The sequence below is a fragment of the Castor canadensis genome, chromosome 16, assembly GCF_047511655.1.
Source record: "Castor canadensis chromosome 16, mCasCan1.hap1v2, whole genome shotgun sequence".
Classification (NCBI taxonomy): Eukaryota; Metazoa; Chordata; class Mammalia; order Rodentia; family Castoridae; genus Castor; species Castor canadensis.
The window spans coordinates 17458176-17473308 of record NC_133401.1 but is presented as its reverse complement, the minus strand read 5'-3'; the positions used below and the strand labels follow the sequence as shown (position 1 = coordinate 17473308).

At 51.3% G+C, this 15133-nt stretch overlaps 1 protein-coding gene across 4 annotated transcripts in view; it reads left to right on the top strand.

Annotated features, from left to right (window-relative positions):
* The window catches only part of Prkd2 (protein kinase D2), a 31177-nt gene that overhangs the window by 1049 nt on the left and 14995 nt on the right, over positions 1-15133 (top strand). For 2 of the 4 annotated variants that reach the window (XM_074057780.1, XM_074057779.1), the window contains 8 exons: positions 1952-2090; positions 5915-6046; positions 7373-7527; positions 7625-7850; positions 9718-10027; positions 12011-12128; positions 12836-12913; positions 14504-14762. In XM_074057780.1, coding sequence (XP_073913881.1) covers positions 1952-2090; positions 5915-6046; positions 7373-7527; positions 7625-7850; positions 9718-10027; positions 12011-12128; positions 12836-12913; positions 14504-14762 — 1417 coding nt within the window. Of the gene's footprint in view, positions 1-10; positions 1568-1951; positions 2091-5914; positions 6047-7372; positions 7528-7624; positions 7851-9717; positions 10028-12010; positions 12129-12835; positions 12914-14503; positions 14763-15133 lie in introns of those variants that run through there. The other 2 variants (XM_020171064.2, XM_074057781.1) reach the window with 2 other exon arrangements.

The following is a 15133-nucleotide window of genomic DNA, read 5'->3' as shown; positions in this document are numbered from 1 at the left end:
GGCACCGGGCAAAGAGGGAGAGGATCTGAGTAACTGGAGGGGGGCATTGCTTCTCCAAATTGATTCCTCCTCACTCCATCACCGATTTGAGGAAGGCCTGGGAAGGGGTGGGGTGCCCCAGAGGTCTCCCCAAATTGCGTGTCCCTGCATGTTGTTGTTTTCTGCCGCCACCAAGGAGGAAGGGAGGTGCCCTCCAGGTGTAGAGTGAGGAGGAAGATCCAGGTGGGAACAGCAGATGTAGGGGGCCTCCCCATCCAGCCCCATCCTGTCCCTGCCTCCCATTTGATGGAAACAGTAGAAACTGAAGCCGGCCTGTCCATGGCGATCAGGTGACGTGTGGGTGTAGGTATCTTAGGTAGGCCACCAGAGCAAGTGAAGTCTCAGGGCCTGATCTCTATCCTTCCCCAGGCCTGAGATGAGTATGGAGAGGCAGACACCCCCTGTGTACCCCCAGAGGCCCTGGAGACTCTATCTCCTGTCCTAATCACAGTGCCTCGTCCTTCCCTTAGCTTCAGGTACAGGGTCCCCAGGATGGGGACCGTGGGATTACGGCAAGAAGGAATCAAGTGAAACTGGATGCCCAAATCCTAGGATGTTAAAAGAATAGTGATTTTTCTCAGTTGTTCAAGAGATGGTAAACGCATTAGATTTGCTGAACCATAAGAAGTTGGAATATGCACCATAGGTAATTGAATTCCTCTGACATTAAAATGATCAAATATTCTAAAACTTTCACTCAAACATTAAAACTTCAGAATTTTAGAATCCTAGGATGTAGGAATCCTAGAGTTTTGGAGTGGATTTTGGAAATCCCTTAATGCTAATCCAAATGGTAGATTCTAGTTTTGCCAGACTCTTAGGACATAGAAATATTTGATTACCACTAATGTAGGTCATTGAAAGCCTGAAATGTGTAAGAATAGTTGAAATTCACTGTGTATAATTCTACAATGTGAGCACATTAGGCTTGCCCAAACATCCAAATTCCAGGATCTTCTCAGCCCACCTAGAAATGAATCCTTTGGGCTTCAGAAAAATGTGAAGGACCTGGCTACCTCCCCCCTCACTGAAACCCAAGTTTAGAAAAAACTGCTGGTCAAGGCCAAGGCAATCCTGGTTTTCTGTGGATGGAGAGAGAACTTTCAGGGGTTCGCCCACCAACCCCCCTAAGTCCATCATGCCCAACTCCCACCCCTAAACTCAAACTTCCCCAATAGGAACCCAGGCTGGGGCAGGGGCAGACTGTGCCCTGGGTGAAATATTTTGTCCTCTGGCCCAAATCCCCCAGCCAGCCCCGTTTATTTTTCTGCGCTGCCGTCCAGGTGCGGTAGGGCCTCTTCCGTCCTTCCTTCCCGAAGCCCCACCTGGCCGGTTTCACTTTCTGTTCCGCCAGGTTTCATTTCCTGCCCCCCCACCACGCTGGGACCCGGACACCTGGGTCCTCTCAGCACTGGTGAGGGACAACCTCCCTTACCTCCAGCTCTCTTGATGCCCAGCACCCCCCCTTCCCGCAGCCTGAGCTCCCCTCCTCCCAGCTCCCTCCGCCCCAGTGCTGGCCTGGAGCCAGGTAACAGGGACAATAGGTCCAGGAAGGAAGCTGGGTTTGGGGGCGGGGGGGGAGGGCGGATAGAAGAGGGGGTGCGCACTCAGGCACATCCCCCTCCATCCAGCTCTGGAAAATTCGAGGTGTCCACGCAGGTCCTAGAGCCACTAAACCCTCCCACTCTTGGCTCTGCAGTCCAGTCGCCAGATTCAGGCCCGCGTCCCCTCCCAGCACACCTGGGGCCCTGGCATCCTGCCCGCCTCCAGCTGGGGTTCGGTTGGGAGGGGACAGGCAGGAAGCAGTGGGCTGCAGGGTCTGAGTTTCCGGGGGAAGCAGCCGGCCCTGCCCCTGGAGGGTTCCAGTCCGCTGCTCTGAGCTTTTCTGTCGCCACCTCCTTCTGACCCTCAGTTCCCAGAGTGTGGCTTCTACGGCCTGTATGACAAGATCCTGTTGTTCAAACATGACCCCACGTCCGCCAACCTCCTGCAGCTGGTGCGCTCAGCAGCGGACATCCAGGAGGGCGACCTGGTGGAGGTGGTGCTGTCAGGTGAGAGCCTGTGGTCAGCCTGGGGGCGGGGCCTCTGACAGGGGGCGGGGTTTCCATAGAAGTGGCCTGGAGGGGGGATTTGACTCCAGCCCTGCTTCCAGCCCTGTGATTCTTGCCCTGAGGTCTTTCACAGTCCGCCTTTCCAGATTGGTCAGATGGGTCATGGTGAATGCACCCAGCTCTGAGCATGATCAAGATGATGCTGAGAGGGGAGTTGGCACCAGGCCACCTGCTGTCTGATTGCACTCGTGAAGCACAAAGGCAGATGCAATTAGAGCGGGCCCACTTGGCAAAGGTGGAGACCCAGGAAGGACGTGGTGGTGCACACCTGTAATCCCAGCTATGCAGGAGGTGGGGGTAGAGGATTCAGGTTTGAGGCCAGTCCCGGGCAAGAACGCTAGACTCTATTGGAAAAATAACTAAAGCAAAAAGGGCTGGGAGAGTGCCTGCCTAGCAAGTGCAAAGTTATGAGTTCAAACCCCAGTAACGACAGAAAAGAAGAAAGGTGGAGACTGGGTGGGGAGCCCAAGAGAACATCTGGGAGACCAATTTATATATGTGCTGTTTTCAGGACTTATATCTGTTATATTTGGGTGTAATATAGCTTACCAGTCTCCTCGCATGGTGGTACACACTGAGGTCAGTCTCCCCAGGGTGAGATAAGACCATTAAAAACTCCCCAGGCGATTTTTTTGTTTTGTTTTGTTGTTTTCAAGACAGGGTGTCACTGTGTAGCCCAGGCTGACCTCGAACTCATGATCCTCCTACTTCAGCCTCTCGAGTGCTGGGATTACAGACATGCCCCACCACGCCCATCTTCCCCAGAAGATGTACAGCCAGAATCCAGCTACCTGCCACACCCACTTAACAGATGGGCACCCTTTCAGCATCTTAGAGGAGTCCTTCCTAAGGGTGGGATGTCTGTCTGAATTCCTGGTCCCTCTGACAGATTGCAGTGCTCACTGCCATGAGTTTAGTGGATGGACTGAAGTTGAAATTTATACCTTTGTGGACTTCGTTCACACTTCACATACCCTCTTAGAAGCTGAAACACTTCAATATTTATCTTGTAATTGTTTTTGTTTTTTGGGGTGGCACTGGGATTTGAACTTGGCCTCATGCTTGCTAGGCTGGTGCTCTACCACTTGAGCTACTCCTCCAGCCAAAAAAAGTGGTTTTTTTTGGTGGTATGGGATTTGAACTCAGGCATGCTAGGCAGGTGCTCTAAGACTTGAGCCACTCTGCCAGTCCCCGCCTCCCTTCTTTTTTTTTTTTTCCAGTACTGGGGCTTGAACTCAGGGCCGTCACCTTGAGCCACTCCACCATCCTCCTGATCTCTTGCCTCCTGAGTAGCTAGGATTACAGGCGGTAGCCACCTGTGCCTTGCTCAGGGTGTATCTTTTTCTTTTTTTTCTCAGCGATTATAGAAAGTTCATCTTTTGTTACTATGACATTCTTGTTTAAATTCTTTCAAGTATAATAACAGAGTATTTATTTTAAAAAAATGTTTATTTTGTTAGCATATAATAGTTGTACAGGGGGATATATTGTGATATTTATATATGTGCTTACAATGTATCTTAGTTAGATTTACCCCCTGCATCTTCTCCCTCATCTCTCACCCCCTTGGAGTGTATCTTGTTTACAGTTTTAACCTGACATGTAGAAAAAGGTCCACTCCCTGTTGCAAAATAGTAATAGAAATAGCTAATATTAGACTGAAACAAAAATGAATAAAACCACTATCCTCCTGATCTCCATCTTTCTAGTATCTTGGATTACAGGCATCAGCCACTACACCCAACTCAAAAATGAAACTTTTAAAATAAGAACATGGGATTAGGAGTGTAGCTCAGTGGTAGAGTACTTGCCTAGCAATCAGGAGACCCTGAACTTAATCCCCAGCACTAAAAAAAAAGGGGGGGGGAGATTCATCACAAGATGATCCCAGACTCCCTAAAAATCTAGGCTCCCAGAACTTCACACAGACAAGTTCTAGGGCTCTTGGGAGAGCTACAGTAATTAGCATTTTAAATTACAGCAGTGCATGGCACAGAGTAAAATTGCTAGACTGTGTTATTGTTAAAAAGCAATGTCTATTTTGTCTGTCTGTCTGCCTCTCTCTATGATATTCCTAGTGCCTAAATAGTGCCTAATATATTTTTGTTAGCATTCCTTTTTTTCTTTCTTTCTTTTAATTTTTCATTCATTTATTCACATGTGCATATATTGTTTGGGCTATTTCTCTCCCCCCCTCCTTTTTTCTTTCTTTTTTTTTTTTTTTGTTTCTTGGTGCTGGGGTTTTGAACCCAGAGCTTTGTGCTTGCTTAGGCAAGCACTCTACCATTTGGGCCACACCTCCAGTCTGCCCCTTGAGCAGCTGGGATTACAGATGTGCACCACCACACCTGACCCATCAATATTCTTTTTTTTTGCAGTACTAGTGTTTGACTTCAGGGCCTCCCACTTGCTAGATGGGTGTTCTATCACTGGAGCCACTCCACCAGTCCTGTTTTGTATTGGGGATTTTTAAGATAGGGTCTTGTAAACTGTTTCCTTGGACTGGCTTTAAACCTCAATCCTCCTTATCTCTGCCTCCCAAGTAGCTAGGATTATAGGTGTGAATCACTGGTGCCCGGCCTCAATGTTACTTCTTAAGGATGGAAAGTTGAGACACAAAGGTGTTTTATTTATTTACAGTGCTGGGAATGGAGCCCAAGGCCTTGCAAATGGTAAGCAAGCACTGTACCACTGAGCTACACTCCTCCACCCCAGCCTTCTTCTTTTTTTTTTTTTTTCTTTTTTGAGATGCTTTCCCTAAATACCCCTGGCTGACCTCCAACTCCCAGTCTTTCTGTCTCAGCCTCCAAAATAGCTGGGATTACAGGTGTGTATCACCACTCCTGGCTTAAATTTTTTTTTTTGTCTTTTCTTTTTTGGTGCTGGGATCGAACCCAGGGCCTCATGCATGCTAGGCAAGCGCTGTACCACTGAGCTACATCCCAGCCCCTGGCTTAAATTTTTAGTGTAGTAAAATATACAGAACGTAAAATTTACTATCTTAACCCTTTTTGAGGGTTCAGTTCGAAGTGTTAGGTATGATCACAACACAGTACAACCAATTTCTGAGAGCTAGGCAAGCATTGTACCACGGAGCCAAAACCCCAGGTCTCACATCTGTTTTCATCTTGCAGAAATGAAGCTTACAGCTAGACTTAGTGGTCCATGCCTGTAAGCTCATTACGTGGGAGGATGAAGAGGGAGGATGAAGAATTTGAGGCGAGCCTGGGCTATATAGAGTGCGACCCTGTCTCAAAAGCCAAGCCAACCTAGCATGCATGAGGCTATAGGTTTGATCCCCAGTATAGAAAAGAAAAGAAAAGAAAAAAGCCAGACTGGTGGTCCCAGCTACTTGGGAGATGGAGATAGGAGAATCTCCTGTTTGAGGCCGCCTGGCACCTGAAAAGCAAACTAAGAGCCAAAGGACTGCGGGGCTCAAGCGGTAGAACTCTTGCCTAGCAAGCTGGAGGCTCTGATTTCAATCTCCAGTACTGTCAAAGAAGAGGAGGGAGGGGAGAGCAGAGGAGGGGAGGAGAGGAAACTCTACGCATGAAACAACTCCCCATTCCCCCTCTGCCCCAGCCCTGGCGTAGGCAAGTAGGTGTTAGGTGTTTTTGCCTAGTGGGAGCACTGGGGCTGTGAACTCAGGCAGACCTAGTGTGGGAAGGAAGGAAGGAAGAGAGAGAGGGAAACCTGGGAAGGCGGGGCCGGCACACCCTCAGCCCGCTCCTGCTCCAGCCTCTGCCCATCTCTGCCTCCTGCAGCCTCAGCTACCTTCGAGGACTTCCAGATCCGCCCGCACGCGCTCACCGTGCACTCCTACCGCGCGCCGGCCTTCTGCGACCACTGCGGGGAGATGCTCTTCGGCCTGGTGCGCCAGGGCCTCAAGTGCGATGGTGAGGGGCTGGGGGCGGAGCCTAGGCGGTGGGCGTGGCAAGGGCTCGGGGAGACGGGGCGGGACTAAGGCCTGGGTGAAGGCCTAGGCGGTGGGCGTGGCAAGGACTGGGACAGAGATTGCGAGGAGGGGCGGGGCTGCAGGTAGGAACGGGCGGGGTTATGGTCTGGGGGCGGAGCCTAGGAGGTTTTTGCTGGGGGTGGGGAGTGGGGACCCAGAGAGAGAGCTTGGGGAAGTGATGGGACTCTGGGAAGAGAGAGGGCTGTGTCAGTCAGGGATCAAGCAGAGAAACAACCAGTAGGAGATAAATCCTAGGAGAGAAATTCCAAGAGAAGGAATTGGCTTAGAAATTTGCCTGCAGGCCAGGCAGCTCCAAAATTTGCCAGGCATCCTGGCAAGAAGGGCAGGTCGGAACTCTTAGGTTCAACCTGAAGCTGCTGTCCACAGAGAGAATTCCTTCGGTTGGGACGCCTCAGATCTTTAAACCTTTTGGTCGATTTAATCAGACCCATCAGGCTAATCACCACTGATTGCAGACTTTAATCCCATCTACAATTACCTTCCTAGATTAGTGGTGAGGTAACTGTGGGCGCTGGCCTAGCCAAGTTGGCACATAAAGCTGACCATCAGAGCTGGGGGCGTGGCTTATGGGGTAGAGCACCTGCCTAGCAAGCACAAGGCCTCGAGTTCAAATCCCAGTATTGCCAAAATAATAACAATTGACCATCAGAGTCAACTCTTTGTCAGTCTCGTACCTGACTTGGCCCCCAGGCTAGGTGGCCTAAAGGCGCGAAATGGGGAAGGGGCCTCAGAAAACTGAGGAGCAGGCCTGAGAGCAGGAGCAGGTATGAGGAGTATTTAAGGAGAGGGGCGGGGCTGGGTGGAGCTCTGGAGGTGACCTGAGAAGTGTCCCTTGGTGGAGTAGGAAGGGAAGGGGTGTGGGAAGTGTGGTGTGGGACCTGTAAGGGGGGAGGGGTTGGACATGGGGTAGAGGTGGACTGTAAGTTGACATTAAGGACTGGGCCAGGGGACTGTGACTTTAGGGGTATAGTGCCTTTTTCTGGTGGATGGATTGTGAGAGAAAGGGCAGGTCCAGGTGGGGACTGGGTTCAGAGGTCAGAGCTTCTCAAGAAGAGAAGCTGGTGGTCCACATGTGTAATCCCAACATTTGGGAAGCAGGAGAATCATGAGTTCCAGGCCAGGCTGGACTGTTTAGTGAGATCTTGCCTCAAAATCAAAAACAAAAACAAAACAACCAAAAAAGGAAGGAGTGACAGGCCTAAGAGGGGTGCGGGGTGTGTCTCTGACCATCTTGCGCCCCCTGCAGGCTGCGGGCTGAACTACCACAAGCGCTGCGCCTTCAACATCCCCAACAACTGCAGCGGGGCCCGCAAGCGACGCCTGTCATCCACGTCTCTGGCCAGTGGCCACTCGGTGCGCCTGGGCAGCTCCGAGTCCCTGCCCTGCACGGCTGAAGAGTTGGTGAGGGGCTGGGAAATGGGGCCGGCTGGGTGCTGATGGGGTCAGGACGCAGGAGCAAGGCACTGATAACGTCCCTTCCACCCTTGCTGACCCGTAGAGCCGTAGCACCACCGACCTCCTGCCTCGCCGCCCGCCCTCGTCTTCTTCCTCCTCGTCTTCTGCCTCATTCTACACCGGCCGCCCCATCGAGCTGGACAAGATGCTGCTCTCCAAGGTCAAGGTGCCGCACACCTTTCTCATCCACAGCTACACGCGGCCCACCGTTTGCCAGGCTTGCAAGAAACTTCTCAAGGGTCTTTTCCGCCAAGGTCTGCAGTGCAAAGGTTAGTGAGCCCCAGCTGGGAGGACAGAGCCCCAAGTCCCACCCCACACCCCGGAACTGGGGGGGACTGGAAACCTCAGTATTCTGACACTTAGAAGCATGGGGCTTCAGGAAGAGGGTGCTCACCTGCAATCCCAGCTACTAGGGAGGTGGAAATTGAGAGTATTGCAGTTCTAGGCCAGCCTGGACAAAAAGGTAGTGAGACCCCATCTCAACCAAAAAACTGGGCATGTGGTGCACTTTTGTCATTCCAGATACAGGGGAGGCATAAGTAGGAATATTCAGTGTCTGCCAGCCTGGGGAAAACCCAGGGAAACCCAACCAAGGGTCAGGAGTGTGACTCAAGTGGTAGAGTGCCTGCCTAGCAAGCAAAAGGCCCTGAGCTCTTTAGTTTAAAACCCAGTATCTTAAAAAACGGGTTGGGGTGGGGCAACTGCTCTGAATCCTGGTATTCTAGAACTTTGGAAATGAAGATTCTTAAGACACTTAACCATAGAATTTCTACAGTACATAACCTGAGAGTTCTCTAGAATTAGAGAATCTAGAAACTCAAAAACTCTAGAATCAGGCCGGGCACAGTAGCTTATGTCTGTAATCCCATCTTCTCAGAAGGTGGAGATAAGGAGGATGATGTTTCAAAGTCAGCCTGGGCAAAACAACGTAAGCGAGAGCCCCATCTCAATAAAAAAAAAAAATCTAGAGATGGTGGCACATGCCTGTCTTCCTATCTACCTGGGAGACATAAGTAGGAGGGTCATAAACCAGGCTGGCCTGGGAAAAACACAAGATCCTGTCTCAAAAATAACATAAACAAAATGGCTGGGGGTGTGGCTCAAGTGGTAGAGCACCTGTCTAGCAAGTGTGAGGCCCTGAGTTCAAACCCCAGTGCCACAAAAAAAGAAGTAAAATTCTAAAAGCCTAGACATTCAGAGTCTTAAGTCTAAAATCATTAAAGTGTAGAATCGTAGATCTACAGAGTTCTAGAAATTTGGATATTAAACTCTGGAACCGTGTAAGCCTAGAATCAAAGAATCTTTTTAGGTCTGATGGAGTGGCTCAAGTGGTAGAGCACCTGCCTAATAAGTGTGAAGCCCTGAGTTCAAGCCCCAGTGCTGACAGAAAAAAACACCATTAGGTTTTTAACAAACTCTAGAATCTGTAATATATAACACTCTAGAACCTGGATTCATCAAACTCTAGAGCAGTGGTTGTCAAGCAGGGGCATTTTGCCCTCGGGACATTTGGCAGTGGTTGGAGACTTTGTCACACTGGGATGATGTCACTGTCACCTGGGGTAGGGGTCAAGGATGCTGCTGAACCTCCCAGATTGCACAGGACAGCCCCACCCCTCGAAAGGAATTCTTCAGACCAAAATGTAAATAGTGCCAAAGGTTGAGAAGCCCAGCCCTTGGTGCTCAGAGCCTAGAGTCATAGAACGTCAGAAGGTGACACATTCTAGAATTTTCGGAGTCTACCTTAATGGGAAACCTACTTCTGTAGAACCTTGTATCAGTTTTGTTTTAGTTTTTAGTTTTTATTTTCACTGTTGCAAAACAAGGTCTGACTGTGTAGTTCAGGCTGGCCTGGAACTGGAGATCTTCCTGTCTCTGACTCTCAGGTGCTGGGATTACAGCTGTGCACCACCATGCCCAGTCTCATTGAGCTTTTGAGTCCCTCCCCTTAATCTAGTCTCCCCATAGTTGGAGAGACTGTGGCCCAGGGTGGGGGAACGATAAAGAAAGGGGAAGACCAGTTTTGTGACCCAGAAAGCAAGAGCAGACTTTTCTGTGGGTGCAGGGTCAGAGTTCAATCCTTTAAGCAATCTCTCTTCCTCCTCCTCATGCCCTTGTTCCCTGTCCTCCTACCAGACTGCAAGTTTAACTGTCATAAACGCTGTGCCACCCGTGTCCCTAATGACTGTCTGGGGGAGGCACTCATCAATGGAGGTGAGAAACTGGTGGGCCTGAGAGGGAAGGGGCAGGTGAGACCAGGTGGAGGCCCGTCTGATGCTCCTGTGTCCCCAGATGTGCCAATGGAGGAGGCCACAGATTTCAGCGAGGCTGACAAGAGCGCCCTCATGGACGAGTCTGATGACTCTGGTGTCATCCCAGGCTCCCACTCCGAGAATGCCCTCCACCCCAGCGAGGAGGAGGAAGGCGAGGGAGGCAAGGCACAGAGGTACCATGGGCCCCTCTGAGAGGCCCTTCCCTATAGCATGTCTCTACTTCTCCATCTCTGTAATGGGCTGATATTGTGCATATTCCCAGTTCCCGAGGCAAATATTTTAAAGCACCAAAATTTAAAATTCAATCTTTTTTTTTTTCCTGATGGATGTTTTTAAAAAGTTATGATAGGAGTCCAGGCATGGTGGTGCATGCCTGTAATCCCAGAACTCAGGAGGCTCATTCTTTATCTTTCAGCTGCCCAGCTCCTCTTCCTGGAGGACACCATGGGGTCAGTTTCTTGTGGATTCCTCCAGAAACACTCTAAACAGCTAGGATATAGCTCAGTAGTAGAGTGCTTGCCTAGCATGTACAAGGCCCTGGGTTCTTTTTCTTTTTTTTTTTTTAGTGTCACTGGGGCTTGAACTCAGGGCCTCACACTTGCTAGGCAGGCACTTGAACCAGTCTGCCAGCCCTGTTTTGTGTTGGATATTTTTGAGATAGGGTTTTGTGAACTATTTGCCTGGGGCAGGCTTCAAAGCACCATCCTCCTGCAGTTCAGTAGCTAGGATTACAGGCGCCAGCCACCAGCACCCTGGGTTCTTTAAAGAAAAAAAAAAAAGGAGCTGGTGGAGTAGCTCAAGTGGTAGAGCAACTGCCTAACAAATGTGAGGCCCTGCATTCAAACCCCAGTACTACAAAAACAAAACAACAACAACAACAAAACAGAAGAAAAAAAAAAAGTAAGAACTCTGGAACCAGGCTGCTGTGTGGCCTAAATTAAGAGATTAACCTCTCTTGGCCTCTGTTTCTTCAATGAAATGTGGAAAAAGGATATAAAATGGCATAGTAGGGCTGATGGTGAAGCTCAGTGGTAGATCATGTGCCTCGAGATCCTCCTGCCTCAGCCTCGGGAGTGCTGGGATTACAGGCATGTGCCCCCATGCCTAACTTCGTACATAATTTTTTTTTTAAAAAGCGTGGAGTCCATTGATTAAATTAGAGCCTCCCTTACAGGGTCATTTTCCTCATTTCTAGGTTGAAAAATTGAAGCTTGGGGGCTTCAGCCAATGATTGCTAAGGGAGGAGCAGCATAAACAAGGGGAATGTGGATGGGCCACCTACAGGTGCCTTAGTAGCTATTTAATGAGGCCCTGCTGGGTCCTGACTTCAGGCACCCAGCTGTGACTGAACAGATAGACCTTTGCCCTCCTGGGCTGGGAGACAGCTAACAAACACACCTGAGCACTGGGTATCAGAGACTGCTATGCAGAGAAATAAAGGCGTGATGGGCTGGAGATGTGGCTAGGTACAGAGCCTGCCCAGCAGGCTCAAGGCCCTGGGTTCAACCTAGGGAGGAGGGAGGAGTATGGGGGCTTGAGATGGGAGTGGAGGTGGTGGGGGAAGCAGTTTTTTTCACAGAGGAGGAAACTGGGCCTCAGAGAAACAAAGGGAAGAGGCCAAGGCCATGGGTTCTGGAACTGTGAAGTCAGGTCATCTTTCTAGCCCTTCCCCTCCTCACTATAATAATGGCGGCTCCCCATAATCACTGGGCTAAATACTAAGTACATTTAGTAGTGGGGTTCATCCTCTTGTGCCAGGCACTGTGCCAAGTTCCCTAGAAAGCTTTACACGCCTCACAACAGCCCTTTTGGGTGGAGAGACTGAGGCTTGAAGAGGTAGAGCTGCTGGGATGGAACCCAGGGCCTCCTGCATGCTAAGCAAGTGCTCTACCTCTGAGGCACACCCCAGCCTCGAACTGGCCTTGAACTCGTGATCCTCCGCCTCATTTCCAGTGTTGGGATTATAGGCGTAGGCCACTCGCGGAGCTGCATCCAGCCTCTTAACCTGGCCTTTTTAAGAATCTCCTTCCCCACTATGGGAAATTAGAAGGTGGCAGCCCCTTGCCACTCCCTAACTGCCCCTTTGTGGCTCCAGGCACCGCATAATTTTCTTCATGTGACACGTGACGTCTCACCCCTTCCTCTGTCACCTGCAGCTCTTTGGGGTACATCCCTCTGATGAGGGTGGTGCAGTCTGTGCGACACACGACGCGGAAATCCAGCACCACGCTGCGCGAGGGTTGGGTGGTTCATTACAGCAACAAGGACACTCTGGTGAGTGGGCGGGGCCAGCGCTAGGGGAGGGCTGAATAGCCGGGGTGGGCGGGGCAGTGGGCGGAGCTAGACTTAGGGGCGGGGCCAAGTAGGCTGAGTAGTGGGGATCTGGGTGCAGGTGTGGGCTGCAAGGGTGGACAAGGAGCCGGGCGGGGCTCAGGGCAAGGTGAGGGAGGGGCGAGACCATGGAGAGAAGCAGGAGTTAGGGGACTGAAGCTACAGTGGACGGGGTCAGGTAGTGCCGGGCCACGTCCAGATTAATAAACTATACTGAAAGATTCTTAGGTAAGAATCTAAGGCGGGTAGGGGGGGATTGCAGTTGCAGTGGGGGGGCTGGGTCTGCACAGAAGGAGACAAATGTGCAGCTGGGTTCCAGCGGTGAGAGGGGCAGAGTAGGGCCAGGCTGGAGGTTGACCTAAAGTTAGAGAGAGGGGTTCTGGGCGGGAGGAATCAGAGCTAGGAGGGGCGGGGTTCCTCTAAGAAGGGACCCAGTGTGGCTGAGGCTGGTTTTAGGGATGGGGGTGGGGGGCGCGGCACGATGGAGGGGGCTCTAGAATAATCTGAGGGGTGGATCAGAGGGATGGAAGAGGACCCGGCAGGACAGAAAGTGAAGCAGGACTAAGGGCAAGGGCAGGGTGGGCGGGGCTAGAGCTAGGGGGGAGCTTGGCTGCAGGACCTGACAGCCTCCCATCCTTCTGTCCCATCAGAGAAAGCGGCACTATTGGCGCCTGGACTGCAAGTGCATCACGCTGTTCCAGAACAACACGACCAATAGATACTACAAGGTGGGCCTCCGCCCCCAGCTTCCCTGCTCCTCCTTGCCCACCTCCTTCCCCTCTCCTGCTCAATCCTGAGAATCACCTCCTCTCCCTACATCTAGCCTCCCCCTCCCAACCATCAGCCGTGGTCACCCATTTGATTGTGGCCCTACAGATCTCCAGCTGGGGGATCTAGGGCAGGTTCTTTATCCTCTCTGTGCCTCACATTTCTCACCTATAAAACGGCTCAAATAATAGTACTTACCTCAGGGCTGATGCAAGAATGCGAAGAGAAAATCCACAGGAAGCAATCACCTTAGGGCCTAACACGTGGGAAGCTCCCAGTAACAACCAACCTGCCAGTTAGGTTCAAATTAATTTACTGCATTTTTGTTTGCATTCATCACAGCCTCCTATCCGGCACTGTGTTCCAGCCACTGTCTTTGCCTGGCTGGTTGCGGTAGTCTCTGAAGTGGGTCTTTGCTTCTGCCTGGTAATCACAGTCTTTCCCATGGGGCAGCCTGAGGAGTCTTAATTAAAACTGTCAAAACCTCCAAAGGCTCCCATTTATACAATAAAGAAAGACCAGGCTCCCTGTGGGTACCTGCCTTTGAGTAGTTTCCCTGGACTGCTGCTTTCTCCTCCTCCCACATCTGTCTCAACATCTGGCTTATTGCCTACCTTGGTCTTTCTTTCCTCTCTTCTTCCATTCTCTCTCTCTCTCTCTCTTATATTTGTGTGTTTGAGACAGGAGCTTGCTATGTAGCCCAGGCTATCTTCGAATTTGTGATCCTCCTACCTCTGCTTTACAAATAGCTGGGATTACAGGCATGCACCATGTTCTCTTTGTCTATCGATGTTTTTCCCAGCCCATGGTCCCCACATCTTTTCTCCCACCAAGCCTCCTTCCTGGACTCCTATCTTGATTTCAGCCTACCTCCAATACCCTTCACTCAGCCACAGGGTGCCCTTCCTCTGCTCAAAGCCCTTCAGTGGCTCCCTAGGGCCCTTGGACAAAGTCCAGGCTTCTCCCTGTGGCCCACAAGGCCCTGCCTGGCCTCATTTCTTTCATTTACTCATCAAACATTTATCAAACACCTACAGTGTGCCAGGCACTGTCCCATCTGATGGTGATATGGCACACCCTTTTAGCACAGCAAGCGTGCCTCCAGGTCTTGGTGCGTGCTGTTCCTTCCGCCCCTTGCTAGCTGGCCTCTTCTTATTTTTTTTTTTTCCTTTTTTAGTGAGACTGGGGTTTGAACTCAGGGCTTCGCACTTGCAAGGCAGGTGCTCTCCTGCTTGAGCCACACCTCCAGTCCGTTTTGTCTGGTTATTTTGGAGATGGGGGCTCCTGAACTATTTGCCTGGGCTGACCTGGAACCTCGATCCTCTGGATCTCAGCTTCCCAAGTAGCTGGGATTACAGGCATGACCTGACTTCTTCAGAGCTTTTGAGTCTCTACTTCAGCATCACTTTTGCCTGGAGGTCTTTCCTGACCACTCCATGCAAACCAAGCCTGTGCTCATTGACACTGGCTCCTGGGTGCCCCCCTGAGGAAGAACAGGAGACTCAGGGTCAGCCTGGCATCCTCACCATGCTGGTTCTGTGCCCTGCCAGGAAATCCCACTGTCCGAAATCCTTACAGTGGAGCCCGCCCAGAATTTCAGCCTTGTGCCACCAGGCACCAACCCGCACTGCTTCGAGATCATCACAGCCAGTACTACCTACTTTGTGGGCGAGACACCTGGCGATGCCCCGGGTGGGCCAAGTGGGCAGGGGGCCGAGGCCGCCCGGGGCTGGGAGACAGCCATCCGGCAAGCTCTGATGCCAGTCATCCTCCAGGATGCACCCAGCGCCCCTGGCCATGCACCCCACAGTGAGTCCTGCTCTGGGCCCCTGAGAGGTGGGTCTGGAGGGGCTTGGGCAGGATCTCAAGAGAAAGAAGAGCCTGGAAGGAAGATGGGCGGTGGCAGGGTTGGGGAGTTGGCTTCTGTATTCAGCAGGCCTGGGTTCAAGTCTCTCTTAAGCCCCTCCTGATCTGATGTGTGGCCTTGGGGACATTACTTCCCCTCTCTGAGCCCATCTCAGGTGGCGATGGTTCTTCATTTATTTACTGAATGCATCTCTGTGCCAGACAGTGGTGACCCAGCATGGGCACGTAGAACCCAGAGGGGCTGCCTAACCCAGTGTGGGTGTCCAGGAGGACTTCCTGGAGGAGAAAACGATTACCTTGAGAGCTGGAGGCTC